At 38.5% G+C, this 27,985-nt stretch overlaps 2 protein-coding genes across 4 annotated transcripts in view; one reads left to right on the top strand and one right to left on the bottom strand.

Annotated features, from left to right (window-relative positions):
- Positions 1–402: 402 nt before the first annotated feature.
- LOC129923881 (uncharacterized) lies at positions 403–7,321 on the bottom strand. 2 transcript variants are annotated; one of them, XM_056016681.1, is made up of 3 exons: positions 7,170–7,321; positions 5,092–5,934; positions 403–549 (listed from the first exon to the last, which is right to left on the bottom strand). In XM_056016681.1, the coding sequence occupies exons 1-3, from the start codon at positions 7,204–7,206 to the stop codon at positions 440–442; spliced, it is 990 nt and encodes a 329-aa protein (XP_055872656.1). In that variant the 5' UTR covers positions 7,207–7,321; the 3' UTR covers positions 403–439. The 2 variants fall into 2 exon arrangements, with proteins under 2 accessions (XP_055872656.1, XP_055872655.1); XM_056016680.1 differs by lacking the exon at positions 403–549 and having other exon boundaries at positions 1,708–5,934.
- A 4,345-nt stretch (positions 7,322–11,666) lies between these two features.
- The window catches only part of LOC106074113 (uncharacterized), a 70,858-nt gene continuing 54,539 nt past the window's right edge, over positions 11,667–27,985 (top strand). For both annotated transcript variants that reach the window (XM_056017798.1, XM_056017799.1), the window contains exons 1-6: positions 11,667–11,810; positions 12,625–12,759; positions 18,424–18,545; positions 20,517–20,635; positions 22,583–22,741; positions 25,465–25,605. In XM_056017798.1, coding sequence (XP_055873773.1) covers positions 12,693–12,759; positions 18,424–18,545; positions 20,517–20,635; positions 22,583–22,741; positions 25,465–25,605 — 608 coding nt within the window. In that variant the 5' untranslated portion in view covers positions 11,667–11,810; positions 12,625–12,692. The remainder of the gene's footprint in view (positions 11,811–12,624; positions 12,760–18,423; positions 18,546–20,516; positions 20,636–22,582; positions 22,742–25,464; positions 25,606–27,985) is intronic.

Below are 27,985 nucleotides of genomic sequence, written 5' to 3'. Positions count from 1 at the left end.
AGTAGAATAGTTCGATGTAATAAAAGTCTATATATTAAAATGCTGATGCTGGTCTCTTGCAGTCAGGCTAATTTTCCATCTGTTTTTACTAATCTTATTTGAAATCCATTATTCTTGTCTAAAGCTGTTGATCGTCTTTAATTTCTTATTCTATTTGTTCTTGTAAATGCTTCATTATTACACGAAGTCTTCCCTAAAGAACTTTGCACATTCAAATTCTTCTATTAAACTTCCAGCTGATGAATTCTACATGAGACGGTGCGCAAAAGGTTCGTGAGAGTCGATTTATTGACTAAATACACAGACACATTTGAGTCGAGAACGGGAATTCACACTGAAAATAAACCAAAAAGACGCAAGCCTTAATTCATTTTCTGACAATTTATTTTTACAATTTTTTTACGGTTAGACGAGTCTTTTTACCTTGCGGCCAACGAGGTTATAATTGTTTCCTTAAAATATACATAAGCTTTCTCATTTCTGGGAAAATCGTTAGAGCCGTATTCGAAATCTCGGTCCAGTGTCCAGTCCCCTGAACCCGTGAAGATCCTGTAAAATAATAAGAGGCATAGAAAGAAGTGATTGTCCATAGACAAGAATAGCGATAAAACTTAAGGGTTTGGGTTTCAGGAGGGAGATCTGTTTTCGTTGGCTTTACATCTTAAACGCCTGCTCTACAAGGGCCTTCCTCTAGGCCTATAATGTTTGTATGTATCTAGATAGCTAGGGTTAGGATGGGAAGCCTGATCGAGAGGCTAAGTACGCTTGAACTTGGCTTGGCTACCCGTGAAGTAGGGCTTGTGTTAAGTGAGCGCCTAAAGGCAGCACGGAAAACCTTCTCCCAGATACCCCCTTTTCTCCCCCTCCCTCCCAACTGATCCACAAACGAGATTGGATCATAGTGCTTTGAGCATGCAATAAGCATGAAAGTAGCGCTATATAAGAGCTATAATTATTAACACGAAGATATATTTGAAAAAAAAAAAAAAAGAAAAAGAAATTAATTGAATATTGCTAGAGCAATACAAATATAAGAACAAACAAACACAATTTCTATCACTATCTTTAAAAAAGAAAAGATCAATTTATTTCTAACAATTTTACATCTTTTAAAACCTACCTTCTTTTATTTACAAAATTAGCGTTTTCTAGTTTCCTATTTAAAGAAAGTTTTAATAAGTGGTTAAACCTAGCAACTGAAGAGTTCTATAACTAGGGTCTCAAATATCAATCAAATGTTCATCGCGAAGTGGTTGAGACAAACACGTTAGATGTATTAATGCAGTGGTTCCCAAACTGGGTTCCCCGGGTTCAAAGTGTTAGAGAACCTCTGAGTTAGAGCAGTCAAAAAAGTGAGATCTGGATTTCCGGTGAGACTAATTGATAGAAAAAATATATTATGAAAGGCTCTGTAATTAACTGCGTGATTGGTTGGTTTTGTTTTATAAGTTTTAGGTTTCATTCAAGCCTTCCTCATTACTGAAATGGTTGGAAGCGGACAGGTTCAAACTCGGGAACATCGCGATGACAGCCAGTAATACGTACCACACGACCAGGCAGATATTTACGTGTGTCAAAGAATTATTAAAATAAAAAGATAAACAGTCTAACTATGTCGTAAAACAAGAAAAACATTTTAAAAAATTTACATTTAATTTGCATATGTATGACCTCCATTGTGTATCTTACAATATAATAAATAAAAAAATGTGGGTTTATAACAGGTTTCAAACACTTGATTTTAACTCTGTGAAAGTGTGTCTATACCAATTCAGCCTACGGGACATCGTTCAGTTCGATTATCTTATCTTATAAAATTCAGATGTTACTTCAAAAAAGATGATAACTTCCTACACTTGTTCCTAGGTCAATCTTGTCACGCATGTTAACCAAAGACCTAAATTCTGCTAAGTCACTGTTGTTGTTTTTTCTGGTTGGCTCGGGCAACCCATTCCATGCTCTAATAGCACTAGGGGAAAATGAGCAATTGTACAAATTTGTCCTAGCATATCGATTTATCGATATTATCAAAATATAGACATCCATTTTTAATACTAGACCTAGACTTCTGATGTAGAACTCTTAATGATCTAGTCTAGATCTACTTCTATATCTCGAATCTAGATGTTATCTATTTTGCTTTAGTTAAAAAAAATTGTAAACTTTGATATTCTTTCAAAAAAAAATTTAAGCAACTTTAAATATACCCTATCATTGTATAATTTCGGTACACTAAGGCTGATTTCAATCTGTTTTTTCCTAAGTAAAGTAAAGCCATATTTAGATTTATTTATTTTTACTTTGCAAAAATTATTACTGTCAAACTAAAGTTTTCCCCGTGTGGCTAACGAGCCAGTAGGCCTAATTCTTTTCTCAGCGCCTACATTGATTGTTAAATTTCTAGAAAAATCGTTTGAGCCATTTTTGAGATCAGCTGTGCAGGTACCTGGATCCAGGTTTCTGACGTTTCTACGAAGTTCTGACTTGAATAGAGGTATTGTAAAAAAAAGAGACCAGAATCTTTTTTTTTTTTCAAAAACAAAAAAAAAAAAATAAACCAGTGCATTCAACAGATGACATATGATCAACGAGAATATTAATGTCTATATCTGTTGAATATAGTTGGAACAGTGTAGATAATTGGGTTCAATGCTGAGTTTACAGGCAACACAAAGACAGCGACCCAAGCGTAAATATCACGATCTATTCGATAACCTTTTAGAGAGAGCAAACCAATGATACCTATCGGAAACCAACACAAAAAGTCCGTTATGGCCACCATGGCCAATTTCTTGGCCACAGTTAGATCTTCTGATCTTCTTTTTGATTTTAGTTTCAAATTATTACTCCCGGCGACTCTATTTCTGGTAATGCTAGCAAATATAGCGACTTGGCCGAACGCTATCAGCAAAAACAAAACGAAATTCAGTCCAATGAATATTATAAAAGAGAACTGCCAGCCTTTGGTGAGAGTGGAGCTGAATGGGAGAGCTAGACACAGTCCGTTAGAGGAATAAATCTTCCAATCAGACACAATCACTGGGACCAATGCCAGAATACACGCTGTCATCCAAGAAAGCGCAAATGACATCCAAGTTGAAAACTTCGAGAAACGATATTCGCCAAATGGATAAGCTAGACACAGGAAGCGTTCTACTGTTATCAAAGAAATGAAAAAGGTCGACGTTTCACTGGAGAAGGTGGATAAAAACCCAGACAAGGCACAAACAAATCCTTTTTTCCATTCAATCTCCTCCAGGACGTAGACGTCTTGAAAGTAAATGTCGACGCTGGCAATAATGGTTAAATAGATCCCCATGAGGAAATCTGAGACTGCAAGACCCGTTACAAACAGACCGTATGCTTTTTTCAAGACCTGTCTGTTGAAAACAAGGGTGTAAGCCAGTACAATGCCATTGCCTGATAAAGTAAAGAGACCCACTATCCAAATGACAACTCTTTTGATGACATCACCCACTAGATGTTTACACGATGAGATGACATCCATAGGAGAATGACATTTGTTCGCAGATATATTCTTGTTCAATATTTGTGGGCAACACAACTTATAATCGCTTGTCCATACACCAGACTCTATGGTCAAACCTTTGAAAAAATCTATTTGAATAACGGACATATGTAATCCTTGTATATAAAGGCTCTCTAGAATAAAGTACTCTGGTATTCCCATATCTTTAAATCTGATTATTTGTGTAAAGCTGAGATTAAGATGTTTTAAATTTCTTAATCTTTGAAAACATTGATCTCCTAAGGACGAAATTTTCGTGTGAGACAGATCAATAGTTTCTAGCAACTCGGGAAATTTAAAGTCGCCGTCAATATTCAAATTTATATTGAACGACAGATTTAGAAATAATAATTTCTCCAGTTTCGAAAATAACGTCATCTCTTCACTGGTAATTAAATTATTATTGCTAAGATCAAGCCACAAAAGGTCGGAGAGTCGCCAGAATTTGAAAGATGTATCAAAGTCTGTCCTTTTGCAATCACTACCATCCAACGCGATAAGACCAAACGCAGGGAGTTTAATAATAAAATCAATGGGTAGAATGGAGTCAGACACAACGTACAGTGGGAGGTGTATTGTGTAGTACTCTATTGATGTTTCACCTTTATTGTTTGTACTTTTGCTTGACAGACAGCTATGCCCATAGGGGCATGGGACTCGGCAAACAAAGGTGTTATTGAGCGTGCCACCATTGCCCCTGTTGATACAAACATCACTGAGCAGAAATGTCACGCTGACAAAACGTTCCAGACGGTTAAACACGAACTCTTCCTCGCCAAACGGGCAATCAGGCACACCGTCGTTGATGTCATGCATGAACACGCAATACGAGTTTGGACATTTAATGAACCCTTTCGGACAGACGAAATTGTTACAATCCTTTAGATGTTCGTTATAAGTACTATCCATGAACTTAATACATCTGTAGTGTGACTCTCCATGGAGTTCCACAGTATCGAGAAGTATACTGGAGTCGATTTCATATTTTTTACACGATTCCTGATTAGTAGTATTACCCGTGTCATGGGCACACAAGATAGACAGTTTGCCCTCATACGATTCAGAAGTCGGCTTGAGATGTTTTTCTTGACATTGCTTATAATGTGTACAGTTCGAAACACTAATACGTTGCTTTGTATAAATAAATTTGCCAATTCTCTTTAGAGAATGGTCAAAATAAACTGAAATTGATGGATGCATTAAAGTATCTCTTTCTAATACGTTCAGCACAATTTCTGAGCAAATTTTTGAGGGCAAGTAATCGCTTGAGCTGTTGTTGTTAATAGTGCAACTTTGAAATTCTACAGAAATCCTGACGGAGAAATCAAAAACAAACTCGCCTTTTAAGAGATCAATAAGTTTGTCGAAATTAGTGAATGCAAAGTCGCTTTCTTGTAAGGATGCGTGAGAAAATATTTCTTCATTATTGATTTGCTGATGGCATTCACAGATGACAATGACAGAGATTTGATCCTCATTACATTCTACTGGTTGAAAATTATAATCCAGACCTTTAGGAGTGTCCCCTTTACCCGAAAATCTCAAGACAAAACATTCCTTACCTTTAACGTAATTAAAACTATTGTCCAACCAAAATGGGTTTTTTGAATCCATAAGTAAGGCAATGCCCTGGTATCCCCATTTTAATCCAGTGTGTAAAAGGGTTTTGTTTATTTCATTATCTATTGTATAGTTTTCAACCATCTCTGTGATTAAGTTTATTTCTTCATACGATTCAAAGGAGACCAAATAACTGTTGTATCTCTCCGCACACAGCGTCCCAGCGTCCACGTTACTTATGGTTAGGCCATTGATGAGATGGTAGAAGGAAGTCTGGACATTAGCGTACGAATGTCTGATAGTATTTTTATCATTTGGGCATTTGCATATTAATGAATAAAAATCCTCAAAGTTAGCGTCTTGGAAGGAACGGAAGTAATGTATAGACTTGTGCTCCGGAAGTAAATCTCTTTCAGACGATTCTAATAGGAAAAAAGTGTTGAGCATCTGGTTCTCTTGTAAACCAACTAGTATCGTCTGCAGGATGTCGTCTGATATTGTTGCATTCTGGGTAAAGTTAGAGACAAAAATAAAGGACATTAAGAAATCTTTTTCCTTTGATTGATACAGCATGTCTTCTATGGGGAACGTTTCGGTACATTTGTGTTTCAGTTGGTCTATGTCTAAGTCCCCGTCGAACGTAGCTTCCGGGTCGTACACGCCTGATTCAGCAGAGAATGTCAAATATTCGAAACTTTTGCTCCAAATATGCGCGCTTGTTTTTAAAATGAGCCTCGTGTCCTGTGTGAACCGCCACTGTTCTTCTATTTGTCGTCTGCAATCCAGTATAAACAAAAAGTGTGCGTTTTCTTGGCGACACGACAGCGAAACAATATTGATCACATCTGAAAAACAAGCAAAACATAAAGTAAAAAAAAACGCGCAATTACTGCCATATATCTCAATACTGAAATAAGTATCTACCGTTTTCTATATAAAGTAAAATTAAATTATTACCATTTATTAATTAATTTATTGATCATGCGTTGTATTCGACAAAGAATAATTGTGCGAAGTTTCAACTTGATTCCAGAAAGGGAAGTGGGAGAAATAACGTGTACGAGATTTATACCAGACAGGCAGTGGGAGTGGGTTGATTCATAAGAACAGCCTAGAGCTTACATAAAAAGGTGTGCGTTCTAAGAGGCTGGGAGGCCGCCCTAATTTGCAACTCAATGAATTGGTGATTATTAAGATGAATAAGGTCGCTCTAGCAGTGAGTGGAGGGAGCATAGAAAACTAACCACCCCTGCTAGTCTCGGGTTAGATAAAATTACATTCAAATATGGGCGTGTCTGTGTGTGTGCATTTGTGTGTGTGTGTGTGCATAAAGTGTAGCTTTATCTTCGTGTTAAATGTAAAAAACAAATTAAGGGAAAGAACCGCAAAATGAAATGAAATATCTCAATAATGCAGCATTTATTTTCCTTTTCGATATTAAAGAAAATAATTAATTACCAATGATTAATTGATTAAATGGTTAACATTTAATTCAGTCATGTTTTGTTTAGTTACACTAAAAAACTGTTTAAGGTTTCCTTCATCCAAAAATGTGTGTGGAAGAAAAAATATGTACAATTATTTAAGGGGACTAAACCCGATCTGTGAATACCGACGGATTAATTTCCCTTGTTGGTATCAAACAAATTAATTAATAACCAGTAATTAATTGACTAATTGTTGTTTTTTTCAAGATGGCCGCCGTTTTCATGGCAACCAGTGACTTTTTTTTCTTACAAGTTGATTTTTTTAAATATTTTCTCAAATATAACTGCTTATAAAGTTATTTTACCTTTTTAATGATAAATAAAATAGATTTTTCATTGTGCAGCCCCTTTAATTGATTCATGTATTGCATAGATAATGTGAATAATTTTGCACAGTTTCAGCTTGATCCGAGGATGTGTGTTGGAAACATAACGTGTACTAAATGTTTACCATACAGACAGAAAAAGTGAAAAAAAGTTGAAAAAGAAAAAGTTGGCAACTTGATATAAGCCTTATATTAATATAAAGCTATACATCGTCTATTTGATATGATCTCAGAGATTGAAGGTATTTGTAAAATAATTACACTTACTAGTCAAGAGACACAAGATGAATGTAACAAGAACCATAGTTGCATGCCTCTGTCAGACACCAACTCCTGAAGCTCATGCCCCTTTTGAGTGCCAGACGATACAATGCCCCGGCACTAGTAGTGAGCAGCTCCAACAACAGCGGCCTGTGACACACGAGTTTTTGGCCGTCAATTAGATCACGAGACCGCGGTTGACAAATAAGGTTGTGAGCCGGGATGGACTGACCATTTCATAAAGTCAAGGTTGTTTTAATTGTGTCTTTTTGTGTGTCTTTATAGGGCTGAGGGGTGGGGAGAAAGCGATAGTTTAGGTTGGGCGTGGCACAATGTACTGCTATAATAACATGACATACTGACATTCATAAAATACGGCCATGGCATTTGTATAAAATATGTATCAAGAACATAAAGGACCACTCAAGGCTATTCCGCAATTTTTATGTACTGGGGGGGGGGGGGATGGATTTAAGAGAAGGGAAGAGTATCAATAGAATAGATCGCCCAGACTAATGATTCAAATGTTAATATTTCCAAGGTTTAATTTTAGGAAAATCGGCATTTTCCTTCACCCAATTAGCTTGGATTTAATATTTATGAAATAAATATGAAACTTATCATTCAAAATTATATGGTCACAACTTACTATGAATAATTATTTTTATTATTATTTGTATTATTTCTGTAATGGACCTCATTCACCAATCGTAAACAAACAACATTTAGCCACGTGATGATATTGATAAAACAATGAAAATTACGTATCACGTGACAGCCTTTATGGATTGCGTAATTTGTAATGAAGATATAGAGAGCCAAGTGGCAAAATGTTGTTTGTTTACGATTGGTGAATGAGGTCCATTAGTTTAAAGTCTTATTTTAGTAGAGCATATTCATAAGAAATGGAAACTGGATATAAATAAATGCAATTCATATCTGCATACAAAGATATACTACGGAATCTAAGGCCAAAGACAGAGGAATGGAGAAAAACGGTCAACAAACTTGTTTGGGGCCCCAGCGGTCCAAAAGACTAGGGAATAGGTGAAGGTCAATGGAAATCTCCGTTTCATGGACCATGTTACATTTTATGACACCACTGGATGACGTCAGACACGATTTCCGGACCATCATAGAAAGCTTTGACCCTGACAAATTTGTTTATACATTCAAAGAGCACGGCCCATTGACCTGCTGACCAGGACACTAAACACGCAGGATATAGAAAGTAGAGCGAAAGTAGTAATAGGCCACATTCACCAATTTTAAACAAACATTTAGTCACGTGATAATATTGATAAAACAACAGGAAAAAAAAACTCACGTGATAGCCACTGTTTTAAAATTAGATCGTAATTTGTATAGAAGAAATAGAGAATTGTGTCCATTGTGAGGTCCTGAAATAGCCCTTAGGGACAAACAAGACAATCAATGGTGCAAAATCAAGACGTACAGGGATTAAGAAGAAACAATAAATGTTTCATGAAGTCACCAAAGTAAGGTGTAAATAACACAGGAGAAAAAATATTACAGGTTTAAGTACCACGACTAACTATAAAAATCTTCAATCGTAGGACAAAGTACCACTCATATAGTACCACTCATATAGTACCACTCATATAGTACCACTCATATAGTACCACTCATATAGTACAACACATATAGTACCACACTCATATAGTACCACACTCATATAGTACCACTCATATAGTACCACTCATATAGTACCACACTCATATAGTACCACTCATATAGTACCACTCATATAGTACCACACTCATATAGTACCACTCATATAGTACCACACTCATATAGTACCACTCATGTAGTACCACTCATATAGTACCACTCATATAGTACCACTCATATAGTACAACACATATAGTACCACACTCATATAGTACCACACTCATATAGTACCACTCATATAGTACCACTCATATAGTACCACTCATATAGTGCCACTCATATAGTACCACTCATATAGTGCCACTCATATAGTACCACTCATATAGTACCACTCATATAGTACCACACTCATATAGTACCACTCATATAGTACCACTCATATAGTACCACACTCATATAGTACCACTCATATAGTACCACTCATATAGTACCACTCATATAGTACCACACTCATATAGTACCATTCATATAGTACCACTCATATAGTACAACACATATAGTACCACACTCATATAGTACCACACTCATATAGTACCACTCATATAGTACCACTCATATAGTATCATTCATATAGTGCCACTCATATAGTGCCACTCATATAGTACCACTCATATAGTACCACTCATATAGTACCACTCATATAGTACCATTCATATAGTGCCACTCATATAGTGCCACTCATATAGTGCCACTCATATAGTACCACACTCATATAGTACCACTCATATAGTACCACTCATATAGTACCACTCATATAGTACCACACTCATATAGTACCACACTCATATAGTACCACACTCATATAGTACCACTCATATAGTACCACTCATATAGTACAACACATATAGTACCACACTCATATAGTACCACACTCATATAGTACCACTCATATAGTACCACTCATATAGTACCATTCATATAGTGCCACTCATATAGTGCCACTCATATAGTACCACTCATATAGTACCACTCATATAGTACCACTCATATAGTACCATTCATATAGTGCCACTCATATAGTGCCACTCATATAGTGCCACTCATATAGTACCACACTCATATAGTACCACTCATATAGTACCACTCATATAGTACCATTCATATAGTGCCACTCATATAGTACCACTCATATAGTACCACTCATATAGTACCACTCATATAGTACCACTCATATAGTACCACTCATATAGTACAACACATATAGTACCACACTCATATAGTACCACACTCATATAGTACCACTCATATAGTACCACTCATATAGTACCACACTCATATAGTACCACTCAAATAGTACCACTCATATAGTACCACTCATATAGTACCACTCATATAGTACCACTCATATAGTACCACACTCATATAGTACCACTCATATAGTACCACTCATATAGTACCACTCATATAGTACCAGTCATATAGTACCACTCATATAGTACCACTCATATAGTACCAGTCATATAGTACCACTCATATAGTACCAGTCATATAGTACCACTCATATAGTACCACTCATATAGTACCAGTCATATAGTACCACTCATATAGTACCAGTCATATAGTACCAGTCATATAGTACCACTCATATAGTACCAGTCATATAGTACCACTCATATAGTACCACACTCATATAGTACCAGTCATATAGTACCAGTCATATAGTACCAGTCATATAGTACCACTCATATAGTACCAGTCATATAGTACCAGTCATATAGTACCACTCATATAGTACCACACTCATATAGTACCAGTCATATAGTACCAGTCATATAGTACCAGTCATATAGTACCAGTCATATAGTACCAGTCATATAGTACCACTCATATAGTACCACTCATATAGTACCAGTCATATAGTACCACTACTGCACCACTATCTGGATTCTTTTTCCTCGAATGTGTAAGTTTATTTTTAGCTATCGTGGGTATTTGTGATCTATTTATAGCTTTTTCACTATGTTATGAAAAAAAAAACAACGAACAATAAAAAAAAAATAATGTTTTGTTCTTCTTGTCGAGTTCTAGACGTTTGTCTTTTTTCAGTGACCTGAAAGGTGGTCGACAAAACAGAGGTGCCCCAGGGAAACGCTAGAAAGACCATTTGAGATAGTCGTGTAGAATTGTGCATCACACTTGGAACCCTAAGGCCAGCAAAAGGGAACACCTCGCATACTCCATCCAGTCTGCCCGCCATGGGGATGGGGGGGGGGGGCTCAGACTGGGGGTTAAACTCGTGTTTAGTTTAAAGACCAGCATAAGCTCCAACTTGCTTTCACTGACATAGAAGAGAGCACCTGGTGGACTCAGCACGAGACAGCCGACATCACTTACAAAGGCCGCGGGATACACATTCTAGACCAAAAGAAAATCCGCTGCCGAGGACAGACGCTGGAAGCGAAAAGAAAATCTAAATCGACTACCCCGGACAATGGTTATGCCTGCACTAGATGTGGTAAAATACGTCGGTCACAGCTGGGGCTTCGTAGCCACGGGAAATTCTGCATTCCTCATTAATCTTCGGACTGGAAGCCTTATTATTGTTTTCAAATCAATGTTATATCGTTGTTTAATTAGGACCTCATATCTCAAAATAATCTTTAGAACAACTGGAGATTAGGTCTGCTTAGTTTTAAAGGTCTAATCTTAACTGGGTCGAAAAGAAAAGAATGCATTATTAAGGCACGAAAATCCCTCATGTCAACAACACGTTACGCGTTATGTTGTCTTCTTAAAATGTGTACCATTCAACACCAGAAATGACGAACAAAGTATTGCTTGATTATTTCTATATCTGGGTTTTCAAAGTAAGTATAAGATTAATAGATCTATTCGTCATTCGAAAGATAGTTTCGCTTGAAATATAAGAATGATTACATTCATAATAATAATCTTATACTAGGTAACAGCTAAGATTATTACGCCTGATTTTTTAACTAGTCTGGGTTATAGCAAGTAAGTATAATCTTAATAGATTTAAGCGCTGGCAATATAATATTAATTTTAATATTAATATTAATTTATTATTAGATTATATTTCGCTCTTCATTCATTATAAAAAAAAATATTTAAAAAAAATCTTATAACAAGCAACAGCTAAGATTATTATGCTAATGTTTTTCTCATTAATAAGGCTATCCCAGTAAGGTTGTCATTCGATTTTTACAATGTAATCTATCTATCTATCTGTAATCTATGTATCTATCTATGTATCTATCTATGTATCTATCTATCTATCAATCAATCTATCAATCTATCTATCTATCTATCTATCTATCTATCTATCTATCTATCTATCTATCTATCTATCCATCTATCTATCTATCTATCTATCTATCTATCTATCTATCTATCCATCTATCTATCTATCTATCTATCTATCTATCTATCTATCTATCCATCTATCTATCTATCTATCTATCCATCTATCTATCTATCTATCTATCTATCTATCTATCTATCTATCTATCTTTCTATCTTTCTATCTATCTATCTATCTATCTATCTATCTATCTATCTATCTATCTATCTATCTATCTATCTGTTTCTCTCTCTCTCAGTTTGTCTGTCTTTCTATTTATCCGCCTAACTACTCATTAGTATGTTCGCTATTACTCGACCAAAAAAAAAAAGACAAATATAATGATTACATTGATAGCGCTTCAGAAATACGTTTTCATAATTGTACCAAAGAAAGTCTTACTCTGGCCTCAAGCTTGACAATGTCTCTTCTCTTTCAATATGAATCCGTTTAAAATGTTGGTTCTAGCTTATAGGAGCTGTATTGGAAGAGCAGACTCTGGTCCTACGTTAAAAGTATCGAGTCCTACAGAAGTCATGCAGGTCCTTCCCTCCTATCTCACAATACTAGCACATTTCTTCAACCAAATGTACGTCAGTGAAGGTAAGGTTGGGTACAACTCATCGGTATCAATGTTATAAAAGAAAAAAAAACAAGCAAAATAAAAAAAAAATCCTTGCTTAAAAAAACAAAGCTTATCTAAGGGAAAGAACTCCACACTTACAACTATATCGCTCATTAATGCAGATGTTTTCCTATTATTTGATATCAAACAAAATAATTAGTTACCAATAGTTATGTGACTTTTCTGTTGTTTTGTTTTTAAATTGTTTCATGTTTTCGTTCGTTGCAATAAATAATTGTTTAAAGTTTCAACTTGATCCGATCGTGGGTGTGGGAGAAATAACGTGTTCAATTATCTAAAGGGATGAAACCCTACTTAATTACCAGTATTTCGTGTCGGCATGAAACAAAATAACTAATTAAAGTAATTTACTGAATAATTGGTTAATCTTTAGCAGCCACCTAAAGAGGAATAGCCGCTATTAGTTTTGTGTGTGGTCTGTCCCATTTGGACCTCATTAACTTGAAATATATTGAAAATCCGACATCATGATATTTTAATCTTTTAAAGTTCTGATGCATCAGCTACTTTTTTCTTTTCTAAGAGCAAAATACTACTTTTTAAAATTAACAGTGCAAGTTGTGTATTCATAAAAATACACCATTTTTAGAACTAATCACTATAAATAGTAAAATAAAAAGTAAGACTACTTAGTATTTGGTTAACCATTCAGCAAATTTTAACACATTTATTGAAACAGTTTTAAATTTGAATTTAATAAGTTAATAAAACTCGATGGATAGCAGAACAAAATGAATAGAACATAATAAAAAAAACAAAAAAACTATGTTTTATAAATGTCAACAACTTACAAGTGACTTGTACTACCACCAGACAGCGAAGCAGGACGTTTTAACGCCGCCGTTTTGGCGCGAAGGTCGTTTTGTCGCGAGCCGTTTTGGCGACGGGACGTTTTGGCGCGAAATACATTATGTACGTTTATTGTATTATTTCTTTTAAAAGAATTATTCATATCTATGTTTTGCATGACTGTTTGTGTTAAGACATATTTTTCACGTATTAAATGTAAATGTGTGTTTGTTTTTCACATCATTTTCTATAATAAACATTTTGGCTTGTGTATGTGTGTTTATTAAGAGGCAGTTTTTTAAAGATATTACTTTAAAATTAAAAACAAAATGAAACGATGATAGACTAAAAATTGATGCAATTATTTGTTTACATTAACATTGGTTTATTTAATGACTGTATGGTATCTCCAGCTATACATACCAAACACTTGCTAATATAAGTAAAAATATAATACTTTAAGTTAAGTATACATAGACACCATGGTTATTTGCCTAAGTCGCTGGAATTCAAGGGTTCATTAAAAAAAGCTACGTGCTTATTAAATTATCTTCAAATGATATCTCGCGCCAAAACGTCCCGTCGCCAAAACGGCGGCGCCAAAACAGCGGCGCCAAAACGTCACGTACCGACCAGACAGATATCATCGTAGAGCTTGACACACATCCAGACATCACCGCAGAGAAACACATCCAGTTAGACATCACCGCAGAGACACACATCCAGTTACAGTTAGACATCACCACAGAGACACACATCCAGTTACAGTTAGACATCACCGCAGAGAAACACATCCAGTTACAGTTAGACATCACTGCAGAGAAACACATCCAGTAACTTTTAGACATCACGGCAGAGACAAACATTTAGTTACCGTTAGAATCACCACAGAGACACAAATTCAGTTACCGTCAGACATCACTGCAGAGACACACATCCAGTTACCGTTAGACATCACCGCAGAGACACACATCCAGTTACCGTCAGACATCACTGCAGAGACACACATCCAGTTACCGTTAGACACCACCGCAGAGACACACATCCAGTTACCGTCAGACATCACCACAGAGACACACATCAAGTTACAGTTAGAATCACCACAGAGACACACATTCAGTTACCGTCAGACATCACTGCAGAGACAAACATCCAGTTACCGTTAGACATCACTGCAGAGACACACATCCAGTTACCGTTAGACATCACTGCAGAGACACACATCCAGTTACCGTTAGACATCACCACAGAGACACACATCCAGTTACCGTTAGAATCACCACAGATACACACATTCAGTTACCGTCAGACATCACTGCAGAGACACACATCAGTTACCGTTGGAATCACCACAGAGACACACATCCAGTTACCGTTAGACATCACTGCAGAGACACACATCCAGTTACCGTTGGAATCACCGCAGAGACACACATCCAGTTACCGTTAGACATCACCGCAGAGACACACATCCAGTTACCGTTAGACATCACCACAGAGACACACATCCAGTTACCGTTAGAATCACCACAGATACACACATTCAGTTACCGTCAGACATCACTGCAGAGACACACATCAGTTACCGTTGGAATCACCACAGAGACACACATCCAGTTACCGTTAGACATCACTGCAGAGACACACATCCAGTTACCGTTAGACATCACAGCAGAGACACACATCCAGTTACCGTCAGACATCACTGCAAAGACACACATCCAGTTACCGTTAGAATCACCACAGAGACACACATTCAGTTACCGTCAGACATCACTGCAGAGACACACATCAGTTACCGTCAGACATCACTGCAGAGACACACATCAGTTACCGTTGGAATCACCACAGAGACACACATCCAGTTACCGTTAGACATCACTGCAGAGACACACATCCAGTTACCGTCAGACATCACTGCAAAGACACACATCCAGTTACCGTTAGAATCACCACAGAGACACACATTCAGTTACCGTCAGACATCACTGCAGAGACACACATCAGTTACCGTTGGAATCACCGCAGAGACACACATCCAGTTACCGTTAGACATCACCGCAGAGACACACATCCAGTTACCGTTAGAATCACCACAGAGACACACATTCAGTTACCGTCAGACATCACAGCAGAGACACACATCCAGTTACCGTCAGACATCACTGCAAAGACACACATCCAGTTACCGTTAGAATCACCACAGAGACACACATTCAGTTACCGTCAGACATCACTGCAGAGACACACATCAGTTACCGTTGGAATCACCGCAGAGACACACATCCAGTTACCGTTAGACATCACCGCAGAGACACACATCCAGTTACCGTTAGAATCACCACAGAGACACACATTCAGTTACCGTCAGACATCACTGCAGAGACACACATCCAGTTACCGTCAGACATCACTGCAGAGACACACATCCAGTTACCGTTAGACACCACCGCAGAGACACACATCCAGTTACCGTCAGACATCACCACAGAGACACACATCAAGTTACAGTTAGAATCACCACAGAGACACACATTCAGTTACCGTCAGACATCACTGCAGAGACAAACATCCAGTTACCGTTAGACATCACTGCAGAGACACACATCCAGTTACCGTTAGACATCACTGCAGAGACACACATCCAGTTACCGTTAGACATCACCACAGAGACACACATCCAGTTACCGTTAGAATCACCACAGAGACACACATTCAGTTACCGTCAGACATCACTGCAGAGACACACATCAGTTACCGTTGGAATCACCACAGAGACACACATCCAGTTACCGTTAGACATCACTGCAGAGACACACATCCAGTTACCGTTAGACATCACAGCAGAGACACACATCCAGTTACCGTCAGACATCACTGCAAAGACACACATCCAGTTACCGTTAGAATCACCACAGAGACACACATTCAGTTACCGTCAGACATCACTGCAGAGACACACATCAGTTACCGTTGGAATCACCGCAGAGACACACATCCAGTTACCGTTAGACATCACCGCAGAGACACACATCCAGTTACCGTTAGACATCACCACAGAGACACACATCCAGTTACCGTTAGAATCACCACAGATACACACATTCAGTTACCGTCAGACATCACTGCAGAGACACACATCAGTTACCGTTGGAATCACCACAGAGACACACATCCAGTTACCGTTAGACATCACTGCAGAGACACACATCCAGTTACCGTTAGACATCACAGCAGAGACACACATCCAGTTACCGTCAGACATCACTGCAAAGACACACATCCAGTTACCGTTAGAATCACCACAGAGACACACATTCAGTTACCGTCAGACATCACTGCAGAGACACACATCAGTTACCGTTGGAATCACCGCAGAGACACACATCCAGTTACCGTTAGACATCACCGCAGAGACACACATCCAGTTACCGTTAGAATCACCACAGAGACACACATTCAGTTACCGTCAGACATCACTGCAGAGACACACATCCAGTTACCGTCAGACATCACTGCAGAGACACACATCCAGTTACCGTTAGACACCACCGCAGAGACACACATCCAGTTACCGTCAGACATCACCACAGAGACACACATCAAGTTACAGTTAGAATCACCACAGAGACACACATTCAGTTACCGTCAGACATCACTGCAGAGACAAACATCCAGTTACCGTTAGACATCACTGCAGAGACACACATCCAGTTACCGTTAGACATCACTGCAGAGACACACATCCAGTTACCGTTAGACATCACCACAGAGACACACATCCAGTTACCGTTAGAATCACCACAGAGACACACATTCAGTTACCGTCAGACATCACTGCAGAGACACACATCAGTTACCGTTGGAATCACCACAGAGACACACATCCAGTTACCGTTAGACATCACTGCAGAGACACACATCCAGTTACCGTTAGACATCACAGCAGAGACACACATCCAGTTACCGTCAGACATCACTGCAAAGACACACATCCAGTTACCGTTAGAATCACCACAGAGACACACATTCAGTTACCGTCAGACATCACTGCAGAGACACACATCAGTTACCGTTGGAATCACCGCAGAGACACACATCCAGTTACCGTTAGACATCACCGCAGAGACACACATCCAGTTACCGTTAGAATCACCACAGAGACACACATTCAGTTACCGTCAGACATCACTGCAGAGACACACATCAGTTACCGTTGGAATCACCGCAGAATCACACATCCAGTTACCGTTAGACATCACCGCAGAGACACACATCCAGCTACCGTTAGACATCACTGCAGAGACACACATCCAGTTACCGTTAGAATCACCACAGAGACACACATTCAGTTACCGTAAGACATCACTGCAGAGACACACATCAGTTACCGTTGGAATCACCACAGAGACACACATCCAGTTACCGTTAGACAGAACCGCAGAGACACACATCCAGTTGCCGTTAGACATCACCGCAGAGACACACATCAAGCTAGATAGCTAGTCTATATAATTTAATAGTGTAGTGTAGACTTTGTAGCAGATGATGTAAAATCATTATTGTGTTTAATTGACTTATGTTAATGAGTTTTTTTTTTAAATTCATTTTCATTAATTGAGATTGAAGATATTAAACTGTAATCAAATTAGTTTCAACACTTCATTTCTTCAATGTATTATTAAAATCCTTCAGGCTTGTACTTGAACTGAAAGGCAGCGAAAATTTGAACAATAAATAATGAATAATAAATAATGGGGCCAGTGGGGGCCGTCTACTAGTCTGTGTAAAAACATTAACTCTCTTGTTTCCATTTGATTTAACAATCCTAGGTGCTTCAACTATGATAGGCACCAAGTTTCTGCTGGCTCTACCCCAGATGATGAGCGGCATTGACTATAAACTACCACGTATTGAGTTTCATCTATATACAAACAAAGTCCCGCCCTTTTATGTAAGCGTCCACCTTTCCTTACATTGAATTATAAATGTTTTTTTTTTTAAATCTTTGTTGATTAAATACAATAATAAGTGAATCTTGTTGATTCTAATATGCTAATGGGGGAAAAAACTGAAGAATTTTAACTAAAGATTGCAAGTCGTCACACCTCTTAGAGCATACATAATATGACGTAAAGAGAAATGCATTTTCGTAGTTTGATTTATTGTTGTGGGCATGGGCGTAGCCAGGATTTCATTTCATAGCGGAGGGGGCTTGAACCCCCCCCCCCGCTACGCCCATGGTTGTGGGTATGATCAGTTTTTGAGATCAATCCTTGAGATTTCGAGTTAAGGAATTAATATACCAAATTTTTATTTTTTACAATGCCTCTATTCAACTCGTAACCTCGTGGAAACAACTGGGTGGGAAAAACCTTGACACGGAATTCATTTATTCTTGATATAAAATAAAAATGTCAAAAAATGAACCCACTTCATTGAGTGCATTAGATCTATCTATTTTTCTTTAAGAACAAATCGGCCCTCCAGCTGAACGCGAAAAGACGAGCGTTTAAACAAGGGACCCATAACTTCTCTTGCTTGGTCACTCTAGTATTTATAGTGAAGAGTTTGGTCTGGACTTCTAATCAGAGAAGAAGTATTTTTTTGAAATCTATGGACTAAGTTCAAGCAATTTAAATAAATTACAAACAGTGATGATTGATTACCTAACTCTTTCTCCCCGTAATTATTTTTCCACGTTTTGAAGGAATTCTTCATTTGCTCATTACTATTTCACTACTCCTGTTATGATTGGGCTTCAATAGCTTTGTTGTTTGTTATCAGAAAATATTGTATTTGGTATATAATTAAAGGGGAATGAATTCTTTTTTGTATATAATTCAAAGTCAAGTTTAAAAAATTAAACATTAATTTAATTTAATGAGTTCAAAATCAACGATGGTATCGTCGATTTGGAGAGAAAGAGTTAACAAATACACCAAATAAGAATCATAGTGCATTTAACAAACTTCCATAAAAAATAATCGTGCACTTAACAAATATCCAAAAAGGGATTAAAATGCTCTTAGCAAATATCCCATACATGGATCAATATGCACTCAACAAATATCCTAAACGGAAGGCAATCTATGAAAATTCATCCATAAAGTAACGACAGTTCGTTCGGTTCGGTTCATACGGATCATTTTTAAAGTTTGGGTTTCGTTCGTTTCGGTTTTTAGTGATTCTTGATTTCCATCTCTAATCTATATCATTAACACTGATAAATAGAGTGGCATACCTAACTTCATTTATATTGATTTTTTTTTCTTATTATTGCTTAAGACAGGAGGCGGGCACGGTGGCTGAGTGGTTTAGCGCTTGGCTTCCGAATGTCGGTGTCCTGGGATCGAGTCTCGGTGAAGACGGATTTTGAATTTTTAGGGCGGCCCTGAGCCCACCCAACTCCAATGGGTACCTGACTTTAGTTGGCGAAAGGCGGTTGGTTGTTGTGCTGGCCACATGACACCCTTCTTGTTAACCGTTGGCCAGGGACACAGATGAGCTTAACATCATCTGCCCGTAGATTGCAATGTCTGCAGGGGAAGCTTTACTTTTTTAAGACAGAAGTCTTACAGACAGAATGTGTACTTTTGTAGAAACGACATTTAAATAAACAAAAGGATCTAGAGCTGTTATATAAATATTTTTATGTAAGCCATAGTTAATGTAAATAAAATAAACTCTACTTTTATGAGTACTCTGTGGTAAAGGGAAACAACCGATTATAATCTTTTGGATATTGATAGCATATGAATTACATGCCCCTGTAAATGTGAAGCTAAACAAAATGTTTCCGACATAAAAGAGTTCCTCGTCAAACCAAACGTTTAAAGCACTGGACTAGAAAAATAGTCTAAATGTCTATTTTCTTTCCGGATAGCAATAACTATAGGGCGTTTTGATTTTGTCTATTTGGCAGGTTTCCTACTCCGTTCGATGGTTTAATGGCTCTAACGTTTTAAAGGGTGCCACAATGCTCTTGTTGGCCAACTTAGACCTAACAGTGCACGAGATAACATCAGAAATACAGACTTACAAGTACGTGGTAGTGGTCACTTATTATTAATTTACTCTTTTTGTGAGATATTTGTATTCCTCTACATCCCAGGCCTAGAGTCTACGGACCCTGCAGTGACTTAACAACCATGGTAGGACGAGGTTTATTGTGTGACTGATAGGGGCCAAAAGGTAAAAAAAGTAAAGTTCCCCTTTCAGACCTTGTGGTCAGCTGTTTTAGTGGCCTAAGATTAACGAGGGTGTCACGTGGCCAACACAACGACCAACCGCCTTTACTTTTCCCCAACTATTGTCAGGTACCCATTAGAGCTGGGTGTACTCAGAGGCGCCTAATGATCCCGAAATTTAAAAAATCCCAGTCTTCACTAGGGACCCTAAGTTCGAAACCCAATCACTTTACCGCTCAGCCACCGCGCCACGATAGGGGGCCAACAAGGTTCGTAAAGGTTATTTTCGTTTACTGCAATTACGAAGACGCTTTGGGTGTCATGACACTATTGCTTGTAGGAAGTCATTACTAAATTAGAAGCCCTAACGCTATTACTTTTAGTCTTTTAGTAAATGTACTTAAACATACAGAATGGCGCAATTTTCTCAGACTCTACCACGTCGTTTCTCTGGGAGATGGTTTTATGGAGTTTGTGTGTGTTTTAATATAATTTCGATGGGAAGAGGTTAGCGATTGGTTTGGAATGAAGCAAGATAAGCGGCAGTGTTGTCAGCGGTCTTAGGTAGGACTGGAGACGACAGAGCTACAGCACTGCAGACTTTCAGTTTTGAGGATATGCTGAGTCCTCTCCGTTGCCATACTTGTCCTTGAAGTCTGCCAAAAGCAGCACTGGCACGCCCAACACGGAAGTCTACCTTATCATCTAGGTTGGCGTTTGCTGATATAGTGCGTCCCAGATATCGACATTCACGGCTGGGAAGCACTAGCTCTCGATCGCTCCTCATGGCGTGAAGCTGTGAGTCTCGGAGTCTCCAGATTTGAAGCAAATAGGGTGGCCAGTGTGAAAGAGCACCGAACCAACAAAAAGCTGAGAGAAGAAGCAGGCCTATCTGCAACTGACCAGACTTACCCATGCCACGTATGCGGCCGGTTTTTTAAAACAAGGATTGGACTTTACATTCAACTTCGAGTCCATAGGATATGAGTCCATAGGATATGAGTCCATAGGATATGAGTCCATAGGATATGAGAAATGTGCTCATCTTCGACCACAAAGGAGAAGCTATATAGGTTGTACTGTTTGGACAGACAACTCCAGAACGCCGAAAGTGCTGAAATGCGGGTGAGTCAATAAAACACATAATGGCAGATACTTGGCTTTATCAGAATCTGCTTACCTAGACCGCCATAACCAAGTTGCATAAATAAATACACCGAAACTTGGCTTTGACACATAATTTGATAAATGAGGATCTTCTTCCTTACTACAGACACTCGCCACATTATTATACTGGGATAGGCCTTATTTTAGTCGTCCTGGTTTTCTGTTTATCTACGAAAAAAAAAATTCCGCTGCCATCATTGACATCGTCGTACTACTATAATATAAGGAAAACCGAAATAGAAAAGTAAAGAAAATTGGGGAATCTAAGCTAGGAGATTAAGCGGTTATAAAAGTTGTCTAACATAACAATAAAGCCTGTTGTTAAATCACCAGATGGGATTACGACAACTTAGCTCACAGATACCTTCGAAGCCCTTAACATTCCTAAGAAGATTCTCGTTGCCTATCAGAGGGCGGTACTTCTGCAGACCTGCCACGTCAACAGAAAATTTTTCAGTGAACACTGTAAAAGGGACTTCAATGAATTTTGTTTCTCTCTAACGAAGCTCGACCCTGGCAGCGCCAGAAAAAAATGAGTGTTAGTTCGTTTTAACATAATTATAATCGATGTGGTGCAGTGCGGGAACAGGCTCGATCTACCACTTTTTATCTCCTTTTGTTTTCTAATTTCCAGTTACAAGTCAGGGACAGGGTTAAGGTTCACCTTCTGTTTTGAGGCCACTCAGGCGTTTGGTCTCAATGTGGCTCTTTTTGATAGTAGAAAGTCTGGAGCTTTTATCACCGCAATGCCCGTGGAAGCATGGGGAAAGAATTACTTCGTATTAACTCTGAAGTAAGTATTTACTGTACTCTCTGAAGTAAGTCTTTACTGTACTCTCATGTAGGCAGTTTATAACAGATAACATTAAGGAATACATATCGTTTGTCTTCTCTTATTTAGCCTCAGACGTTAATTCATTCTTCTTCTTCTTCATCGTTCTCATTGTTATGTTGGAGTGTTCATATGACTAGACCAATACATGAGATGAACTGCGCAGTGGTTTCCAAATCAGGGAGCTCTCCATATAGTTTTCTTTCTATTGGAGTGATTTGAGACCAATGTCTTATACGGGCCACTTAATTCATAATTAAAGATTATTACGTCTTAGTTTAGGCCTTCATTGGGACGTCATTTTTTTCTTCTTCTTCTTTCTTATTTTACATGTTGGAGGGTTCAGATCAGTAATCTTATATATCTGAGATGAAACGCGCAGTGGTTTTCAGATCAGGCAGTTCTCTGTATACTTTTTGTTCTGTAGGAGGATTTTGGGACCAGAGTCTTGTTCAGGCCTCTTGATATAGTATGCAGCTTTTAGGACATAGCATTCTCTGGTGATGCTCCACAGGGGCAGGTTTCGCTCGTCCCGACTTAACGCTTCCGGAACATATGTTGTCTCATTCTGGTGTGTCCGGTTCTGAGTCAAACAATTATGCTTTAATCATGTCGAGATAACTTATAGTAGGACATCATGGTATGGTCACGGATTTGAACTTAAGAACATCGCGATAATATCCCATCGCGCATACCACACAACCAGGCAGCCCTTTAATTAGTTAAATGACCACCATCCGCCTTCGGTATGAGGCGTCCTATAAGGCTATTTGACAAATCGAGCGAAGACGAAACATTCCCTTACAGTTTTAAGGCCACCTCGTGTTTTTTTTTATGGTGTCAGTCTGCTTCTACCCCCCCCCCACCCCCTCCACACATTAACAGAATCGGCCAGTGATAGCCTACTGTAACTAGACTTTTTTTGTTCACGTCAGAGATGGGGTGGTCGGTCAAGTGGAAACGGTCAATCAAATTCCACTCCCCCCCCCCCACACACACTTTTAATTTTACATTTTTTTTACTATTCATTTAACTTTGGGCAGGAAAAAAAAAGGGGGGGGGGTCGACACAGTATAATATTATTGGGCTCAAATTATCAATGAAAAGCATAGAATATTTAGTTCAGAAATTAATTACTGAAGGGGCGTGCTGAATCTGCTGAATGGTAAAGCGCTCGGCTTACAAACCGAGGGGGACCAGGATTCGAATCTCGGTAAAGATGGAGAATTTGAACTTCGGTATCAGTTGAGGAAAATTGTTGAGGAAAGTTAAGATGGTTGGCCATTGTACTGGCCACATAATACCGTTACTAACCGTCGACCATAGTAACTGGTGACTTTTGCTTCATTTGCACTCTAGATCGTAAGGTCTGAAAGGTAGTTCTTTAATTTACTTTACCTTATTGTTTTCATTAGTTCTGTGATTTGAATCCTGTGTTACGGAGGTGTTGGAATGAAATGTAAGGTATATAACGGATTTTTTTTCTGAGCGCCGTTTGTAGATCAATCAACCTTTAAATTTTAACATAGTTTGTTTATTGAGCTGTAGCGGCGTCAGTGACGTAGCTAGGGTGGAAGGAGGGGGAGAGAATTGGAAAATCCACCCTCGGGCCCCCTCTTTAGGGGGTCCACCAAATGAGTGTACGAAATGTTTTTTTTTTTTTACATCAAATATTACATATTACGCAAAAGCAGGGCTCCAAAAGAGGGTCAAGCCCCACGTGCCCCCAAACGATGTCAAAATCCTAGCTACGCCACTGAGAGGCGTAGAAGTAAATAGTTGATGCCCTCTTTGTGAGCGTAATATATAACGATCTGTCTATTTTAGCCGTCACTGTTCTATTTGCAGGTCAAACTAGGCAGCCGCCTAGGGCCTCCGATGGGTAGGGGCCACGCATAGGATTCAAATAATTTTGTGTTAGCGATAACAAATCGCGAAACACGGATCAAATCTCAAGCATTGTAGATCTTTCTGGCCTCGCTTAGGTCTTCACTATGATTCAAGTGTTTTTCAAAAATGTTAAAATCTACCTGTTTTACTACACACGAGCCGATCCGCGGCGTAGCATACGCACCCCCCCCCCCTCTTTTATTTTTGTGAGCCTCGCTCTCTGTCACCGCGAAAGTTACGTGGGGGTAACTCTAGAGAAATAAAAGAGTTATCTTTCCATGACTTTATATATATATATATATATATATATATATATATATATATATATATATATACATTATATATACATATACATTTGAGAAGACCATTGTTTCATCCTATTGGTAAAATATCGCGACGCTATTTCTAGTCTAGTGATCACGAATCGCTTATAAAGCACATTCATCCAGATCGCCCTATATAAATTTAATTTGTTTGTTGGTTTAGATGTGGATTTCGATTTGTTGCTTTTTTTTTTTGTTATTAATGTTTGTTTGTTTTTTCTTTTTTTTTTTGGGGGGGGCGGGGTCACCATACTCACTTTGCCTAAGGTCGCCAATTACATTGGGCCTGTTCTGCTATATGCCAAATAATAGATCTACGCTTAGATGTATAGAGCTATATTTAGATTTTCTTAGTCTTTGACGACATTTTAACTGTATCCACTACATTTAATAGCCTTAGATTTGTTTGAACTTTCCCAATGCATAACTCGCTCTGTTATCAACTATTTCCACCCTCACGTTGAAATTAAGCGCCACCCCGTCTATTCAGATCAGCACGGAGTTTGCCAACAAGTTATCCATTAGCTTGAGAATAACGGGAGATGCTTCCACGGGGGTAGAGTACAAAGGAAACACATACTTCAATGAGACACTTGAACTGTTTTTAAGCGCGTAAGTATCCTTGTTTTGTTAGTGTTACGTGCGGAGCGAAATGATAAGGTGGAATGGTGCGCAACTTAATGTGAATGGGGAATGGTGCGCAACTTAATGTGAATGTGGAATGATGCGCAATTAAATCTGAATGTGGAATGGTGCGCAATTAAATCTGAATGTGGAATGGTGCGCAACTCAATGTGAATGTGGAATGGTGCGCAACTTAATGTGAATGTGGAATGATGCGCAATTAAATCTGAATGTGGAATGGTGCGCAACTCAATGTGAATGTGGAATTGTGCGCAATTTAATGTGAATGTGGAATGGTGCGCAACTTAATGTGAATGTGGGGTGGTGCGCAATTAAATCTGAATGTGGGGTGGTGCGCAACTCATTGTGAATGTGGAATGGTGCGCAACTTAATGTGAATGTGGAATGGTGCGCAACTTAATGTGAATGTGGAATGGTGTGCAACTTTTTGTGAACGTGGAATGGTGCGCAACTTAATGTGTATGTGGAATGGTGCGCAATAAAATCTGAATGTGGAATGGTGCGCAACTTAATGTGAATGTGGAATGGTGCGCAATTAAATCTGAATGTGGTATGGTGTGCAATTAAATCTGAATGTGGAATGGTGCGCAATTAAATCTGACTGTGGAATGGTGCGCAATTAAATCTGAATGTGGAATGGTGCGCAATTAAATCTGAATGTGGAATGGTGCGCAACTTAATGTGTATGTGGAATGGTGCGCAATTAAATCTGAATGTGGAATGATGCGCAACTCAATGTGAATGTGGAATGGTGCGCAACTTAATGTGAATGTGGAATGGTGCGCAACTTAATGTGAATGTGGAATGGTGTGCAACTTAATGTGAATGTGGAATGGTGCGCAATTAAATCTGAATGTGGAATGGTGCGCAACTTAATGTGAATGTGGAATGGTGCGCAACTTAATGTGAATGTGGAATGGTGCGCAACTTAATGTGAATGTGGAATTGTGCGCAATTTAATGTGAATGTGGAATGGTGCGCAACTTATTGTGAATGTGGGGTGGTGCGCAATTAAATCTGAATGTGGAGTGGTGCGCAACTCAATGTGAATGTGGAATGGTGCGCAACTTAATGTGAATGTGGAATGGTGCGCAACTTAATCTGAATGTGGAATGGTGCGCAACTTAATGTGAATGTGGAATGGTGCGCAACTTAATGTGAATGTGGAATGGTGAGCAACTTAATGTGAATGTGGAATGGTGCGCAACTTAATGTGAATGTGGAATGGTGCGCAACTTAATGTGAATGAGGAATGGTGCGCAACTTAATGTGAATGTGGAATGGTGAGCAACTTAATGTGAATGTGGAATGGTGCGCAACTTAATGTGAATGTGGAATGGTGCGCAACTTAATGTGAATGTGGAATGGTCAGCAACTTAATGTGAATCTGGAATGATGCGCAATTTAATGTGAATGTGGAATGGTGCGCAGTTTAATGTGAATGTGGCGTGGTGCGCAGAGTAGTGCGAATGTGAAAAGTTGCACAGCGTAGTGCGAATGCGGAATAGCGCGAAGCTTAGTGTGAACGTTCATTATTTACTTTGTGCATTTAACAAGGAAGAGTTTTTTTTATTTACATATTATTATTTTTGTACCAAGATTAAAGTTCTCATAATCTAATATTTATGGGTCTGTTTTGTGTATGATTAAGAGTCTTGCAACAGACGTATCGGTTAGTAATGAATTTTTTTTTTTCAATTTACAACTTTACTTTGTCAGTGATAACCGTTCCGCCGGACCCAATATTTGAGCAACACCTGAAGGCTAGGAGTTGGACTGGGTGTCATTCACTATTTGTTACGCGTGCTATTGGAAGCATTTTCACATAGAATTGTCCTAATGTTTTTTCGTCCCTCTGTGATTCAAACTATAGACCTCTCCGTTCGGCAGCCAAGCGCTTTACTACTCGGCCAGCTCTGACATGTTTATGAAACAATCCTATAGAACGCCGGCGGGGACATCCACAGTTCGAAACCTACAAATCTTAACATGCAATGCATCTTGAATATCAGACAAATATGATGCCATTGGTTTGTACCTCTAGAACTAGGCAGTGTAACTAACTCAACTTCATTGAAGAACTGGATATAAATAATTCAGTCTTGTGAACCTAATATAAAGGAAAGCAACGTTTTCCCTTTAGGACCTTTCGATCTTTGGGGCAGATGATGTAAAGCTCATCAATTACTATAGCCTACGGTTAACGAGCAGGGTGTCATGTGCCAGCGCAACGACCAACCGCCTTTTTCTTTCTACAACTAAAGTTAGAGTTTGGTGGACTCAGTGACGCCCTAAAAATTCCGAAATTAAAAAAATAGAAGTTTTCAACCAGGCTCGGAAACCAAGA

Source organism: Biomphalaria glabrata, chromosome 18, assembly GCF_947242115.1.
Source record: "Biomphalaria glabrata chromosome 18, xgBioGlab47.1, whole genome shotgun sequence".
Classification (NCBI taxonomy): Eukaryota; Metazoa; Mollusca; class Gastropoda; family Planorbidae; genus Biomphalaria; species Biomphalaria glabrata.
This window is presented reverse-complemented; position numbering and strand designations above follow the sequence as displayed.